This window comes from Ahaetulla prasina, chromosome 4, assembly GCF_028640845.1.
Source record: "Ahaetulla prasina isolate Xishuangbanna chromosome 4, ASM2864084v1, whole genome shotgun sequence".
Classification (NCBI taxonomy): Eukaryota; Metazoa; Chordata; class Lepidosauria; order Squamata; family Colubridae; genus Ahaetulla; species Ahaetulla prasina.
This window is the reverse complement of record NC_080542.1, coordinates 116,592,984-116,619,029: the sequence shown is the minus strand read 5'-3', so window position 1 is coordinate 116,619,029 and position 26,046 is coordinate 116,592,984. Positions and strand designations below refer to the sequence as shown.

The 26,046-nt window shown below is 39.5% G+C and overlaps 1 protein-coding gene across 8 annotated transcripts in view; it reads right to left on the bottom strand.

Moving 5' to 3' along the window:
• The window catches only part of CDK6 (cyclin dependent kinase 6), a 158,644-nt gene that overhangs the window by 123,807 nt on the left and 8,791 nt on the right, over positions 1-26,046 (bottom strand). For all 8 annotated transcript variants that reach the window (XR_009155072.1, XR_009155073.1, XM_058183026.1 and 5 more), the window contains one exon: positions 25,448-25,920. Coding sequence is in view for 6 of the 8 variants with exons in the window: in XM_058183026.1 (XP_058039009.1) it covers positions 25,448-25,680 (233 nt within the window). In the remaining 2 variants the exon portion in view is untranslated. The remainder of the gene's footprint in view (positions 1-25,447; positions 25,921-26,046) is intronic.

Sequence of the window (26,046 nt, the reverse complement as noted above, 5' to 3'; positions counted from 1 at the left end):
TTTGATTATCACCAAAAGTCAACAAACCTTTACTTCAGCAGATAACATTATTTTCCAGTTTGGCTTCTTATGAAAATGCACTGGTTGGCCAAATATATCTTATATTACAATATAGAGAGAAGAAATGTATTTTTTTCCTTTTGAGTCGTTGATATCAGCTGTGGTTACCTTCTGGATTGCTTTTTTGATGAGGTGGAAGAAAAATATGGCTGGGAGACTTCCGCCCTTCCCTATGAGATTCAAATTTATGGCGCTCAAGGATTGGCTTGAGGAACAAAAGACTATTGACCTTGGAGGGACATGATCATGAACGAGTTGGCATGCTTTTTTATGGTATGGAAAAAACAAAATACACAGTTATTTCCAACGACACTATATTAGGAATGCATTATTATTAGTATGGGAGAAAATTAAAGAACATTATTTGAAAATACCAGCCACAATGAGGGCACTAATTTATCCAAATGTTATTGATATAGAGAACATTACCAGATATAAAGAGATTTTAAATGAAAAGGGGGAACTTAAAACTAAGCAGGAACCAAGTGACCAAGGGATTGAGATAACATGGTGGTCATATGTGCAGATGCAATCTAGAGAGGAGAAGGATGTTAACATGTATGGTTTATATAGAAAATTAACGGGGACAGATGAAAAATTAAAGAAAAAAACATATAGCTATTAGTTAAGTATTAAGATGGAAGATGAACAAGTAAAAGAGACAATGACAGTATGGGCTAAAAATTTTTGCTATCCGATTAGAGTTAGATAAATGGCAAAAGCTATGGGATATAGATTATAAATTAACAATGTCTACTACATACAAAGGAAATCTTTATGAAATAAAGTATGTTCCAAGTAGCACAGTTTTTTGCAGTTCCGCTGTTATTGCAGGAAGCTGCAATTTGTTGATGTTTATTATTGTTGTTGTTATTTATTATTGTTATTTATACTAATGTAATGAATACTGTTGTAAAAACTTTGACTATTATTTCCTAAAATGATTTGTACCCAGACAACACACTGTTCAATTGAAACTGGGATTTTTGTATGTTATAAAATAAAAACTTATTATTAAAAAAAGGATTCCACTTTCCCCTTTACAGAATATAACTACTGGCAAAATTATTCAAACGTTTCTTCAGTTTGCCTTAAATATAGATGTAAGACTTCTATGATAATCCTCTGAGTTGAAAGAAGCATTGTTATTGTGCATTTCATTCTGGACGTGGAAATGGATCTGCAATCACAGTCTGAAAGCAGAATCTAGCACATTAGGATCACTGGCTATTCACTATTGTAGTAATTCTAGTAACTGCAATGCTCACGGTTTTCTATCAGGTTCTGGTGGCATTTATCTTCAAAACCAATGAAGACTTCATAGCTGTCAGACCAAAGCCCAGCCCCAAGACAGACAGGTCTAATCAACTTCAATTTTTTATGTGTTTATTCCTAATAGACCAAATATAGCCACATAAAAGCTTTAACCTTCTATCCTAGTAGATATATCCTGAGAGGTTCTAGGGTGAAGCTACACTAAACGTCTTTCTCCCTCCTTGGATCCCTTCATGAGTCTCTTAATATGGGTCTCTTTCTGGAAATCCTCTGTGTTATAAAAAGTCTCCTTTAATCATGCAGTTGGACATTTCATTACATAGCAAAAAATTCCCCAGCAGGTTCTGTCAGCAGCTGAAGCATCTTATTTCCCTTGGCTATATATTACAATTCTACAGGGTTTCTCCTACACCAACTTTATAGTGCTTGCTGTAGCTGGTAGTCAACCTCCAGTTGTCTTCCAGAATCTAGTACATTATAGAGCAACTGATGAGGCATACAGTGGTCATCTATTCTGATGTGTCCCACCTATCTCATCTGGGCTCTCATAATCAGGGACACAATACTGGTGGGCTCTGCATGATTTAAGACCTCCAGGTTGGAGACATGGTTTTGCCAACAAATGCTGAGGATGGTACTGAGAACATGAAATTTCTCCAGTTGTTTGATATGTCTTTGGTATAGAGTCCAGGACTGAAATCCATACAGGAGAAAAGGGATAACCACAACTCTCTAGAATTTCAGCTTGTGGAGAGACTGAGATTTTGTTCATTAAGCATTCTGACATACAACTACCCTAGTACCTAGCTTGCCTTGCTGATCCTAGAGCAGTGGTGAAATCCTCTGAGGTCTGCTACCAGTTTTGTGAGTATGCTACTGAGTGTGTGCTTCATGCACATGAGGCACGCTCACACAGTGCTAAAAAAGGAAACTTTTGAAGCCTTCTGCAAAGGTGAGTAGAGGGGGGGGCGGAATCTGCTGTGCCACGTTATTTAGATTACCAAGAAAGCAGGAAATTTGACAATTCTACCTAATATAAATCACATGTCACAGCTGATCATTGCCCAGCTGATCATCGGAAATACCAGTCCGTCCAAACTGGCAGCATTTTTTACTACCGATTCAGGAGAACCGGTCCAAACAGGTAGCATTTCACTCCTGTCCTAGAGTCAATTTCTTTATCCAAAGACCTATCACTTGAGACAATGTTTCCCAAGTATTGGAAGTTGTTTATATTTGTCAACTAGGTGCCACCAATATTGATTTGTGATCCTACAGGTTTGGTATTCGGCATAGGGTTGTAAAGTATTTCAATCTTTTTCAGGTTCATAGTCGAGTAAGAGAACATGATGGAGCCTGAGAGATTGTTCAGCATCAACTGTAGATCAACTGCACCAGAAACATCAGTCATCAGCAAGGAAAGTTTCTTGAACAATTTTTGGAATTATTTGGTCCATGTGTCCACGTTGCAAAGGTCAAAGAGAAGGATGTCCAATTTGGTAGCAGATGTACATTTCTTCCTTCCTCACTATTCAGCCTTAACTGAAGAAGCTTCTAAAATGACAAGTGAAACATTTTCAAAGGAAAAAACCAAGGAAGTTCAGTTGCCTTTTGAAAAACACCTTTCGGACAATCATGACATCAATGATTGAGCATCTCCACAGACATTTCCTCCTTCAGACCCTGAACAATATGTGGCAACATACAAGTGAAGAACAGATTGAACAGGACTGTCAATACATGCCTATTTTACTCAATTGGAAATTGCAAATGCATCTGATGAATCACCACTGTAAAGAACTTGTCCTGTCATTCTGTCATGGAACAGCTGAATCAACTTCATAAATTTCCTCAGGCATCTATAATGTCTACCTGTTTCCAGTGTCAAATGTATTTGTCAGGTCAATGAAGACATAGTAAAGTGGCTTGTTCTGCTTAATACACTGTTCCTGGATTTGCTTGTACTCTGTTTTGGCCAAAAACCACACTTCATGTCTAGGAATTGCCTTTCTGAGACACTGAAAAGTTTGTTGAGGAGAATGTGGGCAAAGATCTTGTCTGCAATGAGTAGCAATAAGATACTTCTGTAATTTCCAGTCTAATTTGATTCTCTTATTTTTACAGAAAACCATAATGAGGGCATTGTGGAAGACATCAGGCATCTCCTCTGTTGATCAAATGTCTTCCAATATGTCTTGGAATACTTGCAAAGCATTTGAATCTATATTTAGAAAGACAATAAACTGACCTTATAGCACTGAAGAACTCTCTGGTGACATGCGTATCTTGCATAGCATTCTACCTGCTCATCCTTCCTCTGTCACCACTTATCCTACATTTCTCACAGTTCTGTTTGTACACAGTTCTGTTTGTATTTTGGACTGCGGGTAATTAAAGTGCTTTGAGACAGATGACGGGGTCATTCTGCCAGTCTCCATAGTCTTGTTGCAGGGTTGTTGAAATGGTTTCATGGTTTTCATCAAACCAGTTTCAACACAAACTTGGATTTTCAGTCCAAAGATAGTTGTTGCAGTCTGCATGAAGACATCTTTAAGCTACAACCATGTTTCAGAACAGGTTCCTACAAGAAGTAAATTGCCAGATGCTTTTCATTAAGTACTTCTTGGAAGCATTGGACTTGGACTGGATCTTATAGCCTGCCAATACAAGAATACCGTTCTGATAGATCATGGTTGCTTACAATATAACTATGTGTAGGTTGAGGCCTGTGATTTGTCCAGCGATCAGCACCTCAAATTACACAGTTAATGGTGACATCTTTAAGATTGTGCTGATGTTCTATGACATATCCAAATAGGTACCAATATTTAAAATTTCCTGGGGTAGATCCAGCAAATTTTGTACTTGTTTGCAAATCTGAACATTGTGTTAGTGTTGCACAGGTTGTTCTCAGCACATGTGTTCAGAAATAGCAGACTGTTGCTATTTATTTAGTTATTCCATCCCATTACTTCCAAGGACTCCATCCCATTTGTTCCTTCTATTCCCCCCCCCAACCAGTGATGAAGTCACTCAGATTGACAAGTTTGACCCTGGCAAGGGTTTTTTTAAATGATCTGGTCCAGGGCCGTATAAAAACCTTCTTTGTCTTTGTTTGGACTCAGAGTTGATGTTTAGATGCTGACAATGATGATATACCGATAATGATGATATTCTGGGACATGCTGAGAAAAAGAGGAACTTCATAATGTGTTCATTTATTCTAGTGAGTAGAATAGAGATGTTCTTCAGCTAAGATTGCAAAACCTATTCTGTGAATCCTATTGTCAGATTATGGTTCCCCTTTCCAAAAGAGAGTATATGAACTCACTGCTTCTTCTAATGAATTCTCATTGAATTCATTAGAACTGGCTACCTGTGGTCTTCCGGGTGCGCTTCAAGGTTTTGGTTACCACCTTCAAAGCGCTCCATGGCTTAGGGCCCGGGTACTTACGGGACCGCCTGCTGTTTCCACATGCCTCCCACCGACCCGTACGCTCTCACAGAGAGGGTCTTCTCAGGGTGCCGTCCGCCAAGCAGTGTCGGCTGGCGGCCCCCAGGCGAAGGTCCTTCTGTGGGAGCACCTACTCTGGAACGAACTTCCCCCCGGTTTACGCCAATTGCCTGACCTTCGGACCTTCCGCCGGGAACTGAAAACTTATTTATTTATACAAGCAGGACTGGCCTGACTTTTTAAATTCTAAATTTAAATTTTAAACTTTTAATGGTAATTTTATTGGGTATTTTTATGGTCAATCGACGGTTTTAATCTGGCCTTTCATTGAATAAGCTTTTTAATGGTTATTTTAATATGTATATTTATTGTTTTAAATGAAGGCTGTACACCGCCCTGAGTCCTTCGGGAGAAGGGCGGTATAGAAGTTTGATAAATAAAATAAATAAAATAAAATTTGCAAACCTGGTCTCCCAGTTGTGAGTGCACAAAATCAAGTCTATAAATGGCAAAGTTCAGCTGCTATGTGTGCTGTTTGTCTTTCAGGCTTGGCCACCTGCTTTCTACCCAGCAAGGTGTGGACATTCCAGGCTGTGAAAAATGAATATTCTTTGTTTTTCTTGATGCTCTGTTGCTAAGGAAATGATTTGCTAACATAGTTAGCCAGTTAAATGTTATGGGACAGGCAAGGTTTAGTGTACTATTTTTTAACTTCCTTCAGCCTAGAAAGGACTACCAGTTTCCCTGGATGCTGCTGGACATCTCTTGGTGTCCTAGGTGCTAAAATAAATGACCACTGATTCAAAGGCCATCTACATGGAGGCTTGTGATGACATTACAATTTGTTGTTTCGGGCCATTACTGCTAAACAAATTAGGTTTAGATTAAAATTTGCAGATATGTTATAAATTCAAATTCAAACTTTTATTGTCAGTGCACGACATGTGTAGATAAAAATGAACTGTACAATAGAAACCTATGTGTGACAGAGTTCTAAGTGGAACAATTATTGCACGAAAGTAGTCCCATTCTCTAGGCAGAAGAGACCTTAATCCAACTGTTATAGCTGAAACCTCTCCTTGTGTAGTGGATGACCAAGATGTCTTCAGTGTCTTGTCGAGGCCCTGTGCTCCACAATGCCTTGGACTGTTGATCAATTGGTTTCCTCCACTCAATGTGTCAAGTCAGACTTCATAAATGGGGATAAATAAACCCCTTATCTTACCAAGATTAGAAGATTGCACATGCTACAATTACTTGCGAGTCACAGGTAAGAATTGAACATGGGGGGTGGGAGGGGAAACCAAATATGACTGAGCAGACCTAAAGGACACAGCAGGGCCCTCACCAGAAGTTCTATCCCTCTTTTCATAATGCATATTTATTGTAAATTATAATTTAAAATTATTTTTTTTATTGTTTAATTGATTGATTTCTATAGCCACCTATCTCTGCAAACAATTCTGGGCAGCTCACAATTAAATTTTTTTAATGAAAATGTAATTCAAGAATATAATGAAATTATAATTTTATTGTCTATTTCATAACTTAGACATAAGTTGTACTCCAAATTTAATGAAACTTACTTCCAAATGTATGCATAAAAGATTTTACAGCATGATAAGACTTTAAAGGACCAAGTCATCACTGGCTGCTTGCATTGCAAGAAACCTACAAGGCATTCCTCTGATAAAAGGAATTCTCTAGTGTAAATTAGGTATGAACAGAGAAAGATATCAGGAATTAATTAGGAGACGACTGGGCCCTGGCATTCCAAGTAAGTAAAGTAAAGATGAGGGAAGGGTAATAATATATTACTATGTTGTTGTTGTTATTATTATTATTATTATTATTATTATTATTATTATTATTATTATTATTATTATATATTATTAATATTAGTAATGTAATAATATAAAGTAATATTATCAATATTAGACAAGAGGAATAGAACAAAGGCAATATATGAAAAGGATCTGAACGCTCCTGTTGCACTAACTTTGCTGAAGCTAAACTAGTACTAGTTAACAGTTTTAGATAACAAGTTATCTAAGACTAAATAACTAATTTCACGCATTGCACTAAATCAGATTTGTGTTATACTTTACAAAACTTCAAATCCAAATTTATCAAATAAGCCTCTAAATGTGATATACAAACTGAGCCAATATTATCCCCATAAAATTAAGCCAGACTAAATTTTAGCTGGCTTAAAAGAGTTCATCCAGATTGGGATGCTTTAGCAACAGTTTGTAATGTGTCCAATCTATACTATGTCATCCTAAAGGACAAATAGTCAAATACACCTACAGGCTAGATAAAAGATGAGGTAAAACTCTTCTACCTTAGATATCTTGAAAAATAGTAAAACCCTGGGCCCTTTAAAAAAAAAATCACAAGAACAAATTACCTATTCAAAATGATGATGATGATGATACCATAGGCATTGACAAATTTGCCATCAATTAATTGCCAAAGGTGGTTTTGCTTGGAACAGCTTCCATCCTGTGACGATATTCTGTAACACTGTCAAACATCCAGATTTGCCTATCCCTTAGTAGGACTCAATAGGTAGACAAAAATGCCAAAATCAGTCTGAACATCTAGCTGACTGTGCGATGAATTATCATCATCATCATCATCATCATCCTGGTCTTTTTTGTAAGTGGTCTGCTTGAAGATCTTAACCACAATAACTGTTTTTTTAACACTGGTTAAGAAGAGAGAGAGATATTTTATTAGAGTGGATGATAAACACTGGCTCACTGAAATCCTTTCTCTAGAAAGCAGCCAATGGGTTGTTTGTTATTGTTAATTTGCAGAAAACTGAAGTGTTCTCGTCTAAATGGATTGGAGTCCTTAAGTTACCATAGGATAGACAAATACTCTGGGTAAAAGTACTTTTGAAATGAAGCAAAAAAATGACAGGTCAGATCTAGAATGAAGCTTGCTGTTCGAATGCCTGTTAGGATGACTCAGCTATGTCACAGGTGGCTCTGTAAAGTATTGAAATCAATGAATATTATATCCCATGTAGGTTTCAAGTGGCCATTGTTATTGTAAAAAAGAAAATAGTGCAAGAACAAAATTACATTTTGGTTGTTGAAACTGTAACTGCTGATTAAATTTTGGTTGCAAAGGAAACTGATTGAACTATTTAAAAGCAGCATTACTTCACTAGAAAAACAAGTTCTATGAAAAAAATTCATTATTTTATTAAAATACAACCTTCAGGAACATTATTCCAATCACTAGCAATATTTTGGATAATGCAATAGGAATGAAGAGTGCTTCCATTTTATTTCATTTTTTAAATGAGAATGCTGACTATAGAATGGAAAATGCCATTTAATCTGTGTCACTATATCACATGCTGGGATGCAAGAAGGATACGTTGGTTTATAAGGCAGTCTTTAGAGATCCTAAACAGCACAAAATAGCACGAATGAGCCAAAACTGGGCTTTACTGTACCTGTAGCATTCTGGTCAAAATATGCCAAAACTGATGGGTATTGTATCTACTTATCAAGGAAAGCTGCATGTGGCATGTGGGCAATTTACTTAAAGCCTTCTCAGTGCAAAAGACAAAGAATATATTCTCACCCTGAATTTGTTATATGGCAACAAGACCATGCTGAAACAGTCTTCAAAGATTGGCAGCAACTTTATCAGGTCACTTAACAAAAATAATTATGCTCAACAAGTTGAGGGAAGCAGAAAGAGAATAAAATAAAATAACATCAGTAGATGGGATTAAAAAGATACCTGCAGAAGATTGGAAAAGCTATAAACTACTGCTTAAGGAAAGTCAAAATAGCCTGATTTGCAATACTAAGCAATAGAAGCTAAAATGGCTTCTTTTTCATTTCTGCACTTCTTTTTATTTTGTTAATCTTTTAACCAACTGAAACAGATACAGCATAACTTTAAAGTTTTAATAGAAAACAGAATTTCTTGCTGGTAACTTTGACTTAATTGATTACAGACATGGACGTGATACACAGACATGGTCATCTAATCAAAAATAATTTACAAATGGATAATTTTGTATCTTTCTCCATTTCTTTCACTGTGTAATCTGGAATAAAGTATCCCGAAGTATCTGCAAAAAAAAGTGTTCCAGAATTTATCAGAAATTTTCAACTATCTCAATTGTGAGGTTTACCACAGAGATTACATCTACTAATATAAACTAGTTCCATTAATTTTGACATGTTGTTAAAATATTCCCGCTCAAACTCTAGGTTATGGTTTTTTAAAATCATTCAGTAAATGATGCTCCTTTTTTGTTTCTCTCAGTATCGTTATCAGCCAGTACCTTCCTAACTCCCACTGCCAAGCAAAAATGAAAGCCTTCTTAGTTAAGAAATGATTGAGGTGGCTTGCTCTACTCAAATTGGAGCAAATGTTCCTTTCAAAGGTAACTGCTATTCAGCAGCTGTATGCAAACTACCAGATCAAATGTGATGTGTGTGTGTGTGTGCGCACGCGCATGCTTGTGGGGGTGAAGAATTCAGAATCCTTCCCCATGTTCCCCCACACCCAGCCCAAACATTACTGGTTTGGCTTGAAAGATGGAAAGAAACAAAAGCAACTAGATTCATAATATGGTTGAGAAGTGTGCTGAGTGGATAAACAGTAATCAGACACCGCCAGGATATGACATGATAATTTTGAAAAGGGAAATTCCTAAGAAACCTTAAACAGCAACAGATACTTCACATTTTTACCTGAGTTTCAGTTATAGAGTTTCATCTACATATGTGAGAAATCAGGGCTGCCCCTATACTTTGTGGTAAGAAAAACAAAATCCCCTCATATAACTTCTCTCTTCCAAACACCTCACTTAGCAGTACTTTTGCAACAAGGTTTAATTAAAGTTAGATTTCTTTAGTAACACGTATCCAAACATAGGACATTTGTTAAAAACATCACCATATGTTCCAACTGCATTTTTTGTTTTTTCAGCTCATTTCAATGACTGCCAGGATATGTCAAATTGCATTTTGAAGATGAAAAATGGCCTTTTGACACGTGACTTTGAGATTACATTTTCATGCATAATTTGCATAACAGTCAAGCTTCTTCCCAAATTGACAGATTCTATGTGAACTCAATACACATGTGCTCGACTCAAACCATAAAATTTATGTTATTAAGCTAGACACTTGTTAAATGAGTTTTGCCCCATTTTAGGATCTTTCTTGACACCGTTGTTAAATTAGTAACCTGTTCTCCCCAAAATAAGACATCCCCTGAAAATAAGTCCAATCAGTCTTTTGAGCGCATGGCAATAAGGCCAAGCGCTTATATCAGGGTTCAAAAAAAATATAAGACAGGGTCTTATTTTCGGGAAAACATGGTAATATGGTTGTTAAGTGAATCTGGCTTCCCCACTGAGTCACTAAATGAATGATTGTAAGTCAAAGACTACCTATACACTATAGCAATTTTATTAGAATAATAGCAACTACTGGAGAACATATGCAGAAGAACACAAGTGATCAAATTAGCTGAGACAATCCTAATGCCTAGGAAATTATATCCCCACAAACACCATTTTTAGATATTGGTTATAACCTGAAAACTGCTTAATAGTGAATATGCATGATTAATTTGCTATGTTTTCGGAGCCAGACTCTATACTGACTTATAGATGACCTATCTTTCATATATTGTTATTTCAAAAATACAAAGATATTAATGTGGCTATCATATGTCCATATGCTTATAAGAAATCCACTGCAGCTTTCTTCCTGGAAGAGTTACTTAGTGAGATAGGTGGACATATAAATTGAATGAAGGATTAAATTAGAGACAATTTGAGAAGTCGTTTCATTACAAGCCAGTACATTTGATGGCATCTCCCAATGGTTTCTGGCAATTTCCCCCCCCCCCCATTATCTACCACCTGATCCTTTTAAACAGAATTGAATTGATTGGGAATTCTGGCGTGTTTTATTGCTAATTTGAGCCATTTCCAACTAAGTCTTTTCCACTAGAGAGCAAAGTCTGGTTTCCAACCTATGGCAATGAGTTAATGCATATCCAAATCTAGAATTCAGTTTACAAATAACTCCAGATGTTTCCAAATATGATATAGAGAGGCGTAATGAAAGCATGATACATAGATAATTTGCAGTCAAATTAATAGATTAATGCTGGAAAATATACTGGTTACAACTCCTTTTCAGCCATGAAACCTACTTGTTTCAAGGTAAGCTATCATGCAGTTACCATAGAATTGCTTGGGAGAAGAATCCTAAGCATGCTGCCTTATTTCTCAATACATAGCTACAAAGTTAACTATCTACTAACCCTTTACTCCTGCCAAAGACAGAAGATAATAATGTGAAAGAAAGCAAGTCCAACACTAAGAAAAATGGGCCATGCTTTTAAATAGAGTATATGTAAGTACATTAACAAATTCATTTATCTCTTTACCAAATTGTTTACTAGGACCAATTAACAGGGAGTTAGAAAGAGCATGATAAAGAACTTTTTCCTCAAATGTTCCACACTCAGCATCTTTATGAATTTAGAAACCATTGCTGCCATCAACCATGGTTGATATTAGCAATACATTTTCTACAATAATAGAAATAATTAAATTTACCAGGGTTTTGGGCAGCTGCTCAAGAGGCAGACTTAAAGCTGAATATCTATTAAATGAAAAGCAAGATTTGTTTTTGTTTTAACATTTGGTACACATACACACTCATGAACGCACCAGTATCCATTTGATATGGGATACTTTTGCTTGAAATGCTCCACTTCTGATTCATATTCTATTAATGCAGATTCCAATACATTCAAGCTGTTAGGTGGTGCTGGATGCAACAAATATAATCAGAATCAGTAGAATATTTACAGATGCATTACAGCAGGAAATATTCCTAATTTTACACACAGGAATTTCCTGGATTCAATATGTCATTTGTTCCTGGCAAACTCTATCCTTTGTCTGCATATACTTCATGTTTTCTGCAAGCAGTGAATGTTATCTTACATAACCGGGAGATATATTTGTGCCAAATTTATATATTCCGGACAATACTGACTAATTAAACATTTAATCTTCCAACCTGAACTCGGGTACGCTGAATTTATCTTACCAAACACAACTGGAATGCCAGTATGCTTATGCACTTGGTATGCTTAGATATTTATATATAAACCTTGGCTTTTTTTTTTTAGTAGGGGAAAGGTGAAAGAGAAATATTTCCAAAGAGTTTCAAACATTTTAAAATGTTAAATTCTCTTACAAAGAAGTAAGGATTAGCTTCTGAACCCCCTTAACATGGATTATAAAATAGAATACAAAAGGTAACATTTCAGGATCCTTTCTTTAGTTTCAATTGTAGGTGATATAAAAAAGTTCTGATGATGTTTCTTGAAACCAATGGTTGCAAGGCATTTCTCATCAAACCATAATGTGATTAGAAGATAGCTTAGCATGTTCGCTGAACCAGGCAAACTGTTTTATAACACTATCACCTATTTTTATTTATTTATTTATTTATTATTCAAATTTCTATACTGCCCTATCTCCTGAAGGACTCAGGACGGTTTACAGCCTTATAAAACATAAAAATATAAGAATAAATACATGTTAAAAACAACATTTAAAAAACTTATTCCATTAGGCCAAATTTAAAACTATGGTTAAAAAATACAAAACCCCATTTAAAATTAATTTTAAAATTAAACTCTAGGCCAGCCCTGCACAAATAAATAGATGTGTCTTAACCTTGCGGCGGAAGGTTCGAAGGTCAGGAAGTTGACGCAGTCCTGGGGGGAGCTCGTTCCAGAGGGTGGGGGCTCCCACAGAGAAGGCCCTTCCCCTGGGTGTCGCCAGTCGGCACTGCCTGGTGGACGGCACCCTAAGGAGTCCCTTCCTGTGAGAGCGTACGGGTCGGTGGGAGGTAGTCGGTGGCAGCAGGCGGTCCCGTAAATAACCCGGCCATAGCCCGTAAATAACCTATACCATAGTGTGATGGATAAACCCAATTAATTAAAGCTTAGAATACAAATCATGTTAAAACAAATCATGCTTAGCTGAATGTGCAAACCTCAACTCTTAGTTCTTTTACTCAATCTCAGTTCTAGACTGAAACTCCCAGCTGCTGTTACATAGTAGTAGTTCCAAGTAAGAAGTTAAACTATTATCAATCAGTCAACGATGACTTTTGACTAAAATAATTTTGTATCAGTTTGTTCCATCAGATTATACTAAATCTACACAGAATTATTATTGAATCAACTAGCCGTGACCAAGGGAAATAAGTATGGACAACTATTAATATTTGGCTATTTGGAAGATTAGTGCAGTCCCCTGAAGCTAAATTACAGAAGGATTGCTGAGGGGATTAATATTATAATAAAATTAAGCTTTTTTACATAAATATTTTTCACTGAATTTTGAAAGATTTCATTTCAACGAAAAAGGAAGTAATTTGAATGTTTATTATTTTTTTAACTGTTCTTTTCTACAGTAGATTACCCAAATATTTAATAGTGGAGGATAGATCTTCTTGCCTTCTCAAGCATAGTGATTTTAGAGGTTAGGATAAAATTAAAACACATTTTAAAGAACATCTCAGGCAACTTTTGCACTAATTACCTTACAGAAAGCCAGCATGGGCATCTTTCATATTATGAATAATTTATTCTGATATGCAAATTTGAAAAGTGAGAGATCTGGATTCAGTATTGTTGATCAAACCGGGTCTATATGCATGTAAGCCAAATCAAGTAAAGATTACTGTAGATCATTCTATGTGAAATCTAGATCTATAGTTTTAAACTGCAACATTGCATGGAAAGCAGCTGCATGCAAAGACTTGATTCCACACCCAATTAATTCCTTTTGAATCAAATCTCTATCCTTTATGATGGCAGTTCCTCATTCCAAAATGAAATGATCCATAGAGAATAAGGCTGTTAAATTATGATGCCTATATATAATGTCCAGTATTGGAAGGAGGGCATTTTACTTAACATTAGTTTTTGAACACCTCAAGTAAGTTGTGCTATAATATTCAGATCTTGGTGGAAAAATATTCTAGACTAAATAGGTTTGAATTGGGCGTTGGCTTACCTGAACGCCCCTTCTAGGAGAGGGGGAAACGGCGGTCAGATTGGGAAAATCCTCTGGCTTGCCGTAGGACCGAGTCTGCAAAAACTTTTAGTAGCTCCGCCTCCTGTAGCCTTCCAGCTTTTCGGCGAGGAGTTGACTGCAGACTGGAGTGTCGTGCTGAAATGAGAAAGAATTAGTGGTCCCCCACCCCGACGGTCCCAATCCTCAGTCGGCCGACTGCATAAGGGAGGGACTGACCGCCGTTTCCCCCTCTCCTAGAAGGGGCGTTCAGGTAAGCCAACGCCCATTCTCATTGTCGGGGGAAACGGCGGTCAGATTGGGGACATACCCAAGCTTGAAGTCCACACGGGTGGGAGGAGGCCGAATGAGTCATGCCGAAACGTCGTGAATTGCCTGAAGCACTCGTCGCCCAAAGGCCGCATCAGAAGCTGCGTATGCATCAAGTCGGTAATGTCGGATGAAGGCAGTTGGGCTGGACCAGGCCGCCGCCCGACAGATCTCATCGATTGAGGCTTGAGTGGCCCAAGCCGCAGAGGTAGCAGCGCTCCTGGTTGAGTGAGCTGATATGCCACGAGGCATCTGAGCCGGATGTCCTTCATAAGCCTTGATAATTGTTGCCCTTATCCATCTGGATAAAACGGATTTGGTGACCTTCAACCCCATGGAAGATGGTTGGAATGACACGAAAAGTGATTCAGTTCTCCGAATTAATTCCGTACGGCTGATGTAAATCTTCAAGGCGCGTCGTACGTCTAGGGTATGCCAGATGAATTCTTGAGGCCGTTGAGGACTCGGGCAGAAGTTAGGTAGGACCAGTTCTTGAGATCGATGGAAAACCGTATTAACCTTGGTGAGGAACGTTGGATCCAAACGTAACACTACTCTGTCTTTGTGAAAAACACATAGATCCTTTCTAATCGAGAGTGCTGAGAGTTCGGATACCCTGCGGGCTGAAGTAATGGCCACCAGGAACGCAACTTTGAAAGATAAGAAGCGAAGGGATGCTTGTCGTAATGGCTCAAAAGGACTCTTGGTCAAAATGGAAAGAACCTTGTGTAAATTCCACGAAGGGAACCTGTGAACCACCGGAGGTCTCAAATTAGTGGCTCCCGAAGGAAATCCCTGATGAGGGGTTCCCTGGATAAAGTGTGTTGATCCATAGTAAGAACCGAAGATATAGCCGCTAGTTGCCGCCTCAAAGTATTTGGTGATAGTCCAGCATCGAAACCCTCGTGGAGAAATTCTAGTACTTGGATAACAGATGCTGAAATAGCCGATATGGACCGTGTTTCACACCATGAAGCAAACGCCCGCCAAGTGGCCTGATAAATACGTGATGTGGAGTCCCGCCGGGCAGCTTGAATGACTGGAATAATCTGGGAAGGTACCCGAGCCTCTGTTAGCAGGCTCCGCTCAACCTCCAGACGGTTAGGCAAAGCCACTGAGGATCCGGGTGAAAAACGGGGCCTTGACGAAGAGCCACTTTGTGTTCTGGAATCCTCCATGGGGCTTGCACCGAAAGTGTCCGGAGATCGGCGAACCAGGGCCTCCTGGGCCAAAACGGGGCGACAAGAACCAACTCGGCCTTCTGTTCCAGAAGCTTGCGGATTACCCTGGGAATTAGAGGAAGGGGAGGGAAGGCATACAGGAGACCTTGAGGCCAAGGGCTGCGTAGGGCATCCACTGCCTCCGCTCCCCGTGACGGGAACCTTGTAAAGAAACGTGGGAGTTGATGGTTGGAGACTGAAGAGAACAGGTCCACCAGTGGGAGGCCGAAACGATATGAAAGGTCGTTGAACAACGAAGTTGTGAGGGCCCATTCCGATTGGTCTATAATATTCCGACTCAGGGAGTCGGCCGTAATGTTGGTTACTCCCGAAATGTGCTCGGCCTTCAGAGAGCATAGGTGAGCCTCTGCCCAAAGACCTATTTGGAAGACTCCTGCAGGAGAGAGAGAGAATGTGTTCCGCCCATGCGGTTTATATGGGCCTTTGCCGTAGTATTGTCCGTTAAGATCAGGACGTGATGGCGGTGATGAGAGTCGAGAATGCTTGGAGCGCCAAGAAAATAGCTCGAAGTTCCAGGAAGTTGATGCTGTGACGGGCCTCGGATGCCGACCATTGACCTTGCGCCAGATGCGAATCGAGGTGGGCTCCCCAGCCAAAGAGACTGGCATCCGTGGTGATGGTTATTCGTGACGGTTCCCTGAAATAGGACCCCCGGCGAATGGCCGGAGAAGTCCACCATTCCAAAGACTCTCGAACTTCCCTGGAAAGAGCTACCGTCCTGAAGGACGAACTGATGTGGCGGCGCTGATGTGGAAGGAGCATCCATTGAAGGGGCCTGCTATGGAGACGAGACCATGGTATGATGTCGTAGGTAGAGACCATTTTTCCTAGCAATTGGGACAATTGGATAAGGGGAATAGGGCCTACCCACTGGCAATGAGAAGCCAGGTTGGACAAGCTGTTACGCCTGTCCTCCGAGAGAAAAACCATGGACGCCTCCGTGTCAATAATTGCCCCCAAATGAACAATGCGGGTGGATGGAGAAAGGTGACTTTTCTTCCAATTGATGGAAAAACCATGATCCTGTAAGATCTGGATAGTAGAAGATACATCAACCCCCGCAGATGATAAAGAAGATGACATGATTAAGATGTCATCAAGATAGGCTTGAAGCCTAATGGGTGTGGAACGAATGTGGGCTAAGAGGGCTGATAAGATCTTTGTAAATGCCCGAGGGGCTGATGATAACCCAAAGGGTAAAGCCCTGTATTGATAGTGATGTCCCTATAACAAAACCGGAGGAATTTCCGGTGGGAAGGAAGGATAGGGATGTGTAGGTAGGCCTCAGTTAAGTCAATGGAAGATAACAGGTCACCGGACGGATACATTCCAATATGGTCCAAGTGAATGCATCTTGAATTTGTGGTAAACTATGTGACGGTTGAGGGACTTCAAGTCAAGAATTGCCCTCCATCCCCAAGACTTACTGACCACAAATAGGCGAGAATAAAACCTTGACCCCTTTGCTCAGATGGTACAGGTTGGATGGCTCGTGTAAATCAAGTGATTGATGGCCTCAGACACTAGAGACCTGGTAACCGGATTACGAGACACGGGCAACGTAAAAGGTGTTTGGGGAGGGACAGAAATTCTAAGGGCAGACCATCTCTTATAGAGTTTCTGACCCACTTGTCAGAAGTCGAGGCCTCTCATTGAGCCGAGAAATATTTAAGCCTGGCTCCAATGGGGAAGTCCGAATGAATCTCATTTTGAACGTCTGAATCCCCTCCCCCTCCCACCTCGAAAGGGCTTCTTATTGGCATATCTAGACCCCTGTCTAACCTGCCCGTCTCGAGGTTGGGGTCCTCTGGGTGGAGGGAAACGTTGAGACCGGGGGAGAAAACTTCCTGAGTCGGATGGACGAAATGACTGGGAACGAAAATACGGCTGCTGACGGATCTCTCCTCTTCTCGATAATGAAGGCAGTATCTTCCGTTTATCCTTAGTTTCTATTACTATAGGATCCAGGGAGGACCCAAAGAGGTTGGTCCCTGAGAAGGGAGAAGACGCAAGTCGCCATTTGCTCTTAGTGTCAGCCTGCCAGTGTCTGAGCCAAAGAAGTCGTCGAGAAGAGATAGCAGAACCCATGGCTTTGGCTGAAAATTTAACAGCGTTTAGTGAGGCATCTGCTGAAAACTCTAAGGCGGCTACTATTTTGTTTATATCCTGGTGTGATCTGAGATCTGATGAAGGGATTCTGCTCTGAAGCTGCTTGATCCATAGGAGAGCAGATCTGCTAAAGAAGGAGGCTGATGTGGAAGCTCTGATAGCCCAGGCAGAAGATTGATGACAATTCACAAATGCAGGCAGCGCTTCTCTTCTGGGCGAAGGGACTCGTCCGCCTGTCCTGCTAAGTGAGCAGTGGTTGTGAGAGCCACCACGGGAGCGTCTACTGAGGGAACTTGTAATAGCTTATCCAGCTCCGGAGCTACATTGTAGAACCTCTTGTCCGTGGAACTCGGATTGGAACCGGAACCAGGAGACTGTAATTGGTGCTCGACTACATCCAGAAAAAGCTTTGGGGATGGGATGACTTCCGACACCACTGCTGGTTGAGCAAACAAATGGCCCGAAGGGTCCTGGGAAGATTGGGCTGGTGGTGAGATTCCTAAGCCCGTGGAAGTTTGTGCTTTGTACAGCAAGGATCGAAACAGATGTGGTTTAAATAATCCCACGAAAGATGGCTGGTCTGGGGCCAAGCCCTCATCGTCAGAGGGCCAGTTCACCTTCCTCTTCATCCGAAAAGGAACCCTGGCTGACGGAACTGGGAGTGTTCTTGCGCCTGATCTCGATTAGTCGATTGTCCAGGCAGATCTGATATGGGTGATGCGTTTCGTGGCTGACTTTCTGGCTGAATAAATCCAGAACTCTGATGAAGGCATTGAGCCATACCCTGTTTAATAGCTTCTGATATATACATGCCGAAAGAATCTGGCAATTGAATAATGGGTTGTTGTGGTAATTGAGTATTATTGGGCAGTGCAGGTTGTGGCAGAATTGGTAAAACGTTAGTGGGAGCAGAAAAACCAGCACATGGCAGAGATGAAGATGGTAGCATCTGAAATAGGGTTGCTGGTCCTGCTTGTTCTGCAAGATTTTGAGGCATGGGGGCAGCAGGAGTCAGCTGCCTGAGTGGCTGTTGATCAGAGGTGGGGGGCACAGGAAATAAAGAGGACACCTCCAACTGATTATGAAATAGGGTGCCCACTTCAGATGGAGGGGTAAAAGCCGTGGACCCAGAGCGGTCAGGTGACCAGGCTCCTGCTGGAAGGGCTGCGGGTGGAGAGATTGTATTGGAATTATCCGAAGAAATAATTGCCTCAGAACTAGGCCTCTTAGTTTTGTCAGCCTTCTTCAAAGATTTGGAAATAACTTTTTCCAAGGCCTTGTGTCGGCGATCTTCTGCCCGGGAATTAGATTTGGGAGGTTTAGAATTCTTACTGGATGATAAAATTGTGGGAGAAGCCTCTGATGAACCCTCTCCTGGGTCGCTAAGATGGCGGCTGCGATCCTTGTCATTATGGCCCCTAAGAGAAATTTCTTCCGCCATTTTGGTGCTTTCCCGCCAAAATTAACCCTTTTATGGTTGAGATAAAAAAAGGTTTTAAAATAGTTTACTCACGACCTCCAATTGCCTCTGCAATCCCAGCTGATTCTGCTTCGTTGAGCCGACAACCGCAATAAAAATGTGCCTCAGTCAGATCGCTCGCCTCAGCGGCTGCAAAAACACGATCTAGTTTGGCGCGCAAATTCGGCAGGCGCGATGACGCTTCTGAAGAGCGTTCCGATACTCCCTTTGAAGTGCTGAAAGCGCCAGGTACAATGCTCTCTTAATCGCCGCTCAAGGCTGCTAACGCGATAATGAGCTGCCTGGGCAAGAACAGCTGCCTGGGCAAGAACGGCTGCCTGCTCGCTCCGATTGAGAGAGGCGAGCCCTCTGGGAGCGCGGGTAAGCCTGCCTCGCTAGCCCAGGATAGCCGGCTTGCCTCTGAAAAGACTTACAAGCCGGTCCTCAGCGGAGCTTGTTAAACCGCTCGACACGCTGGGAAAATAAGCAGGCACAATTAAGCTTTTTTACATAAATATTTTTCACTGAATTTTGAAAGATTTCATTTCAACGAAAAAGGAAGTAATTTGAATGTTTTTTTTTTTTTTAACTGTTCTTTTCTACAGTAGATTACCCAAATATTTAATAGTGGAGGATAGATCTTCTTGCCTTCTCAAGCATAGTGATTTTAGAGGTTAGGATAAAATTAAAACACATTTTAAAGAACATCTCAGGCAACTTTTGCACTAATTACCTTACAGAAAGCCAGCATGGGCATCTTTCATATTATGAATAATTTATTCTGATATGCAAATTTGAAAAGTGAGAGATCTGGATTCAGTATTGTTGATCAAACCGGGTCTATATGCATGTAAGCCAAATCAAGTAAAGATTACTGTAGATCATTCTATGTGAAATCTAGATCTATAGTTTTAAACTGCAACATTGCATGGAAAGCAGCTGCATGCAAAGACTTGATTCCACACCCAATTAATTCCTTTTGAATCAAATCTCTATCCTTTATGATGGCAGTTCCTCATTCCAAAATGAAATGATCCATAGAGAATAAGGCTGTTAAATTATGATGCCTATATATAATGTCCAGTATTGGAAGGAGGGCATTTTACTTAACATTAGTTTTTGAACACCTCAAGTAAGTTGTGCTATAATATTCAGATCTTGGTGGAAAAATATTCTAGACTAAATAGGTTTGAATTTATAGGATTCTTCTTAAGGTAATTATCGACTAACAAATTGCATATTTTAAAGTATTGTAAAGGCTCAACACCCAACAATCAAGCTTTAAATTTAGAAAAATTAGCGATAGGTGGAAGGAGACAGCAACGACACTAGTGGTCCTGGCAAGGACCGAGTCGAAAAGCTGGGAGGCTACAGGAGGCGGAGCTACTAAAAGTTTTTGCAGACTCGGTCCTACGGCAAGCCAGAGGATTTTCCCAATCTGACCGCCGTTTCCCCCGACAATGAGAATTATAGGATTCTTCTTAAGGTAATTATCGACTAACAAATTGCATACTTTAAAGTATTGTAAAGGCTCAACACCCAACAATCAAGCTTTAAATATTACATCTAGTACAATAAATTCTACTAGTAGCTAAGACACTGAGCTTGCCGATCAGAAAGGTCAGCGGTTCAAATCCCTAGTATAGGTTTCCTGCATGAGCAGGGGGTTGGCCTAGCTGACTTCCAAGGTCACTTCCAACTCTGTTACTGTTACTGATTATGGTATCTGTTCTATCATCAACTATTTCTAATGTAAGAAAATACTATAACCTCATCATCTTTTGTCCTTATTCCTTTAACTGAAAAAGCCAGAATACTATATTATTCCATTCTATATTTGAGAAAAAGATATTCACGTATTACTGCATACCACAATCAACAAATAGTTATTTTGCCATGAAATAAAATATTATAAGAGATATAAATATTATATTAAAAACAGATTCCAAAATAGATTATAGGTTTCTTAAAAATTATCAGAAAATGACTCAAACTGTAGCACTACATACAGGTAGTCCTCAACTTACAATAGTTTATTTAGTGATAGTTTGAAGTTACAATGGCACTAAAAAAAGTGGCTTATCATTATTTTTCACACTTAAGATCATTGTGGCATCCCCATAGTCATGTAATTAAAATTCAGACACTTGGCAGCTGACTCTTTATGACACTTGTAGTGTTCTGGGGTCATGTGACCACCTTTTGCCACCTTCTGACAAGCAAGTCAATGGGGAAGCCAGATTCACTTAACAACCGTGTTACTAACCTAACAATTGAAGTAATTCACTTAACAACAGTGGCAAGAAAGGTAGTAATATGGGGCAAACTTCACTTAACAAATGCCTCACTTAGCAACAGAAATTTTGGTCATAACTGTGGTGGGAAGTTGAGGACTACCTGTACTCCTTTCTTTGTACTATAATTTTCCAAGATTTTTACTATAGACTCCAGTTGCTTTCTCATAGTCCTATTGCAATCAGTTTATTTTTAGATGACTTCATCGTTCATTCAGTTTTTCCCTTCAGTAATTGAATTTCAGAAAAATAAAATGTTTAAGGCAATAACAATCAATGCACCCCAAAGCAATCACTATGCAAGGAATTTAAAGGTATGAATGTTAATTTCCAGATGAGAAACTATTACAAATACCATGGATTTTAGAACAAAACAGTTACCTATATAAATAACCAGCATAAGGAGATTGTAGTTGGCTTAAACTATATGTTTTTTCTACAAAAGTCTAATAGATATATATAACTACAGTATAAGTAGATCACTTTTCTCCACCCTGGTACCCTCCAAATGGGAAAGCACGATTCTCATCATCTGTATCAGCACAGCCATTGGTCACATTGTCTGGGGATAATGGAAGTCGCAGTACAATACCCCTCAAGGTCACCAGTTTGGGGAAGGTTGACAAAGCTTACAAATTCTTTCAGAAAGTGCACTCAATGGGTAAAAATTAACAGATCCTAACTAGTGTTGAATGCTATTGAAAGAGACTTCAATCAGCAGCCCCATCTAATAGACTAAGTCAATTATCTTTCGGATATACTATAAATATTCAATACACAATTTTATAAAACCTACTGTTTACACATAAGATAGATTCATTGTTACATCTAGAAAAGCAAAACATGAGGCTCTTTCTAAACTTATTATGTTGATAGGTATAGAAATACTATATTAATGTGTAAACAAAATATCTAAAGTAGGTTGATATAGCATTGCAAAAAGATTATTTTAGTAGGTTGCAAATATTAAGATTTATTACTTGTTTATAAACTTGCAAAAATTCTTTGGAAAATTTCACTAAAAGTTCTAATCTAGCTTTTTTCAAATTCCATCATAATACCTGTTATGCATAAGCATTTTTTAATAATTAGTCACCATGTACATTTGAACCTCATATTATTACGTAGCAGACATATTACTCATCTAAAGAAACAGTATGATTAGAATTAGTGGGACTCCACCCATGAAAATTGCAAATGAATCTTCCCCTACAACTATCATATCAGCAAGAACATAGCATAAATCATAGACATGAACAGAAAGGAGTATTCTATTACTGATGAATGGCCTTGTATTATTTTTGGACCATTTATAAAATCTAAAACTTACAAAAAGTAAAACATCATAGATGGGAATTCCTCTATTTTTTAAATTATATTCCAAATCGTATTTTCAAACCAATAAAAAATTAGGTCAGGAATTGCTGTCAAAAATCAAGCATCTATAGGTCACATGAGACACAATATATATAAATATAACCAAGGCTTCAATGGAACCAGCTTCAATGGAAATTATGTTTTGTTGAATTCAGTATGGTTTACTTCTAACCAAGCAGGCAAAGTGTTTAATCCTTGGAGTAGATAAGCTTCTGCCTTAGTGTAGTCTTGTTATCCGATGTTGTGCCATGCATAAAACACCCAGACACAAACTGAACAGTGTGACATATGCAATACAGGTAGTCTTCGACTTATGATCATAATTGACCCCAAAATTTATATTGCTGAGATGTTTATTAAGTTAATTTTACACCATTTTACAACCTTGCTTGCCACCACTGTTAAATGAATCACTGCAATTGTTAAGTTAGCAACATGATTGTTAAATGAATCTGGCTTCCCCATTGGCTTTGCTTGTCAGAAAAGTCACAAAAGATGATTGCATGACCCCAGAAGACTGCATCCATAATAAATGTGAGCTAGCTGTTAAGCATCTGAATTTTGATCACATGACCATGGGGTTGCTGCAATAATCATGTGTGAAAAATTGCCATGTTACTTTTTTCAGTGCTGTTGTTACTTCTAATGATCACTAAATGAACTGTTGTTGAGGACTGCCTGTACAATGTAATGAGACAAGTGCAGATCTGTACATTGGAGAAACAAAACAACCACTTGTTTTGCAACGAGCAACAAAGATGATTAGGGGACTGGAGGCTAAAACATATGAAGAACGGTTGCAAGAACTCAGTATGTCTAGTTTAATGAAAAGAAGGACTAGGGGAGACCTGATAGCGGTCTTCCAATATCTCAGAGCTTGCCACAAAGAAGAGGGAGTCAAACTATTCTCCAAAGCACCTGAGGGTAGAACAAGAAGCAATGGGTGGAAACTAATCAAGGAGAGAAGCAACTTAGAACTAAGGAGAAATTTCCTGACAGAACAATTAATCAGTGGAACAACTGGAAATTTTTAAGAAAATGTTGGATAACCATTTGTCTGAAATGATGTAGGGTTTCCTGCCTGGGCAGGGGGTTGGACTAGAAGACCTCCAAAGTCCCTTCCAACTCTGTTGTTGTTGTTGTTGTTGTTGTTATTATTATTATTATTATTTCACATACACATGGCACAACATGGAAGAACAAACCCATCAGGACAAGATTCAGGAGTCTATCTGCATTTGAAAGACAAAGGTCATTCTTTTAAAGACAGCAAAATCCACATTCTTGGTAGAGAGGACCATTGGTTTGAAAGGGGTAAAAAGGACATCTATGTTAGAACTGAACAGCCCTTCCTCAACAGAAGGGGAGGAATATGACACCACCATTCTCTTGTCTACAAGACAGTCGTTTCAGCAGTTCCAAGAAGATTCCACACACTGTATTCTGATTCAGGTGACACTGAGGGCACATAAATTCCCAAGTGGCCTCAACAAATCTCAGAGAGAACGGGCGTTGGTCCAGCTGACATACCCCTTTTCTGGAGGGGAGGAGAGATTCCAGACATGGGATTCACTCTGTCTTCTAGCTCTACAGACTGGGTTGTAATTGGAAGAGACAGTCCCTCTGGTGCTCCTCCCAGTTTCAACTCAATCTCGAGCAATTCAGACAGGGTTTGAAGGTTCTCCATCTTATATTGGATTTAGTCACAAATTAAATTTAAACAAGAAGAGTTTTAGTATTTAGAAGGCCGCAGCGTTCATTCATGCTAGAGATTGGCATGGAGCGTTGAGAAGGTTGGGAGGCCCCTTGGCAGCTGCTAACGAGAACCCGCTATTTTTATGGTTGTGGGCCCCTTGAACATCGGAGCCAGCAGAGCCCCTGGAGAATGGCGGATTGTGCCACCACACCCCCAGCGACCATGGACAGCTAAGTAGCAGTGGCAAGTGGTGGAGCCGTGGGTCAGCTGCCACAAGCATTGGAGCAGAACGAAAAGCCCAGATTTACTGCAGCTTCGGTGCAGAGTATCTATTGACTAGATGACTGTAAAGGAATATTATCCTTCCACCCCACTGCCAACCATCCTGTCATAACTAATCTTTCCATCCCTCCCATCATTCAGTCAGAATCGATCTTGGATGAGAAGCAAAACATCTTCTTCCTCAAAAAAAACACTCTAGTTGCTTTTGGAAATAGCACATTTGAGACAACCATGACCTAGGTGACTGAAACTCTCCATAGACATTTATCCATTTCAAATTTCTATTTTACATACAATTTTAATATATTCTGTATACACTTGAATTGTTTAAAGGGACTACATATTCTAAACTAAGTTCTAATTTCAAAATTAACTTGGATAACACATAGGATGAGTATTACCTTAATGGCGATATTTAGTAATGCTAAAATATATATATAAGTTGACTTAGGCACAACTAATTCCCAGTACAAAATACACTCTTTTTGTTTTTCCTTTTTGTGTTCCAGAAATCAATGCATACATGTGGCACCATGCCCATCCACTCAAATACTTAAGTCACACACCTATGCCTCTGGAGATGGATGTTTGAATGCGTAGGAGGCAAATCTCAAGCACAGATGGGTTAGGCTGGCAATATAGTCTCTTAAACAAACTTCCATATATCTGCTCTAATGCGCAGATTATCCAAATGCCTTTGCTTAAAATTCTCATTCAATCTACACAACTAATCTCAAACATAGTTGATTACATTCTGTGTCCCACTTCCTCACCTGACCACGTTGGGATGCTCAAATGTTTCCAGATGCTTCAAGACCGCAACCTCACGTATAGTGGAAAGCGGCATCCCTTCCTCGCTGGTCTGCACCCGCACCCTCTTCAGTGCTACAAAGCGCCCTCCGTTTTTCAAGTCTCGGGCCTTGAACACTTTCCCATAGGCTCCTTCACCAATTTCCGCCACACATTCATACTGCTGGTCAGCTAGGCTCATGTTGTCCTTATCCATGACTTCACGGATTTCCTTCTTCACAAATTGTTGACTGATGTTTCAACTGTTGAATCTGTTGACCTGGATTCCAGTTGCCAAAATGCGCTTTCTGCTACTTCAACAAGTATCCAGAATAATTACAGATGTGCCAGTCAACAGGATGTAACATTCAAGGACTGCAGTAATAAACCGTGGTTGCCCTATTGCTTAGCTGGTCAATGGTCTTTGGAATAAATCTCTGGGTAAACCCAATTCAATCTATAAAACCAAAGTGTGTGTGTGAGAGAGAGAAACAGAGAGAGAAAGAAAAAAAGAGAGAGAGAGAATATATTATTTCTCCATCACAGAATATCTTTTCATTTATTCTTCAACTGTTCATTTACT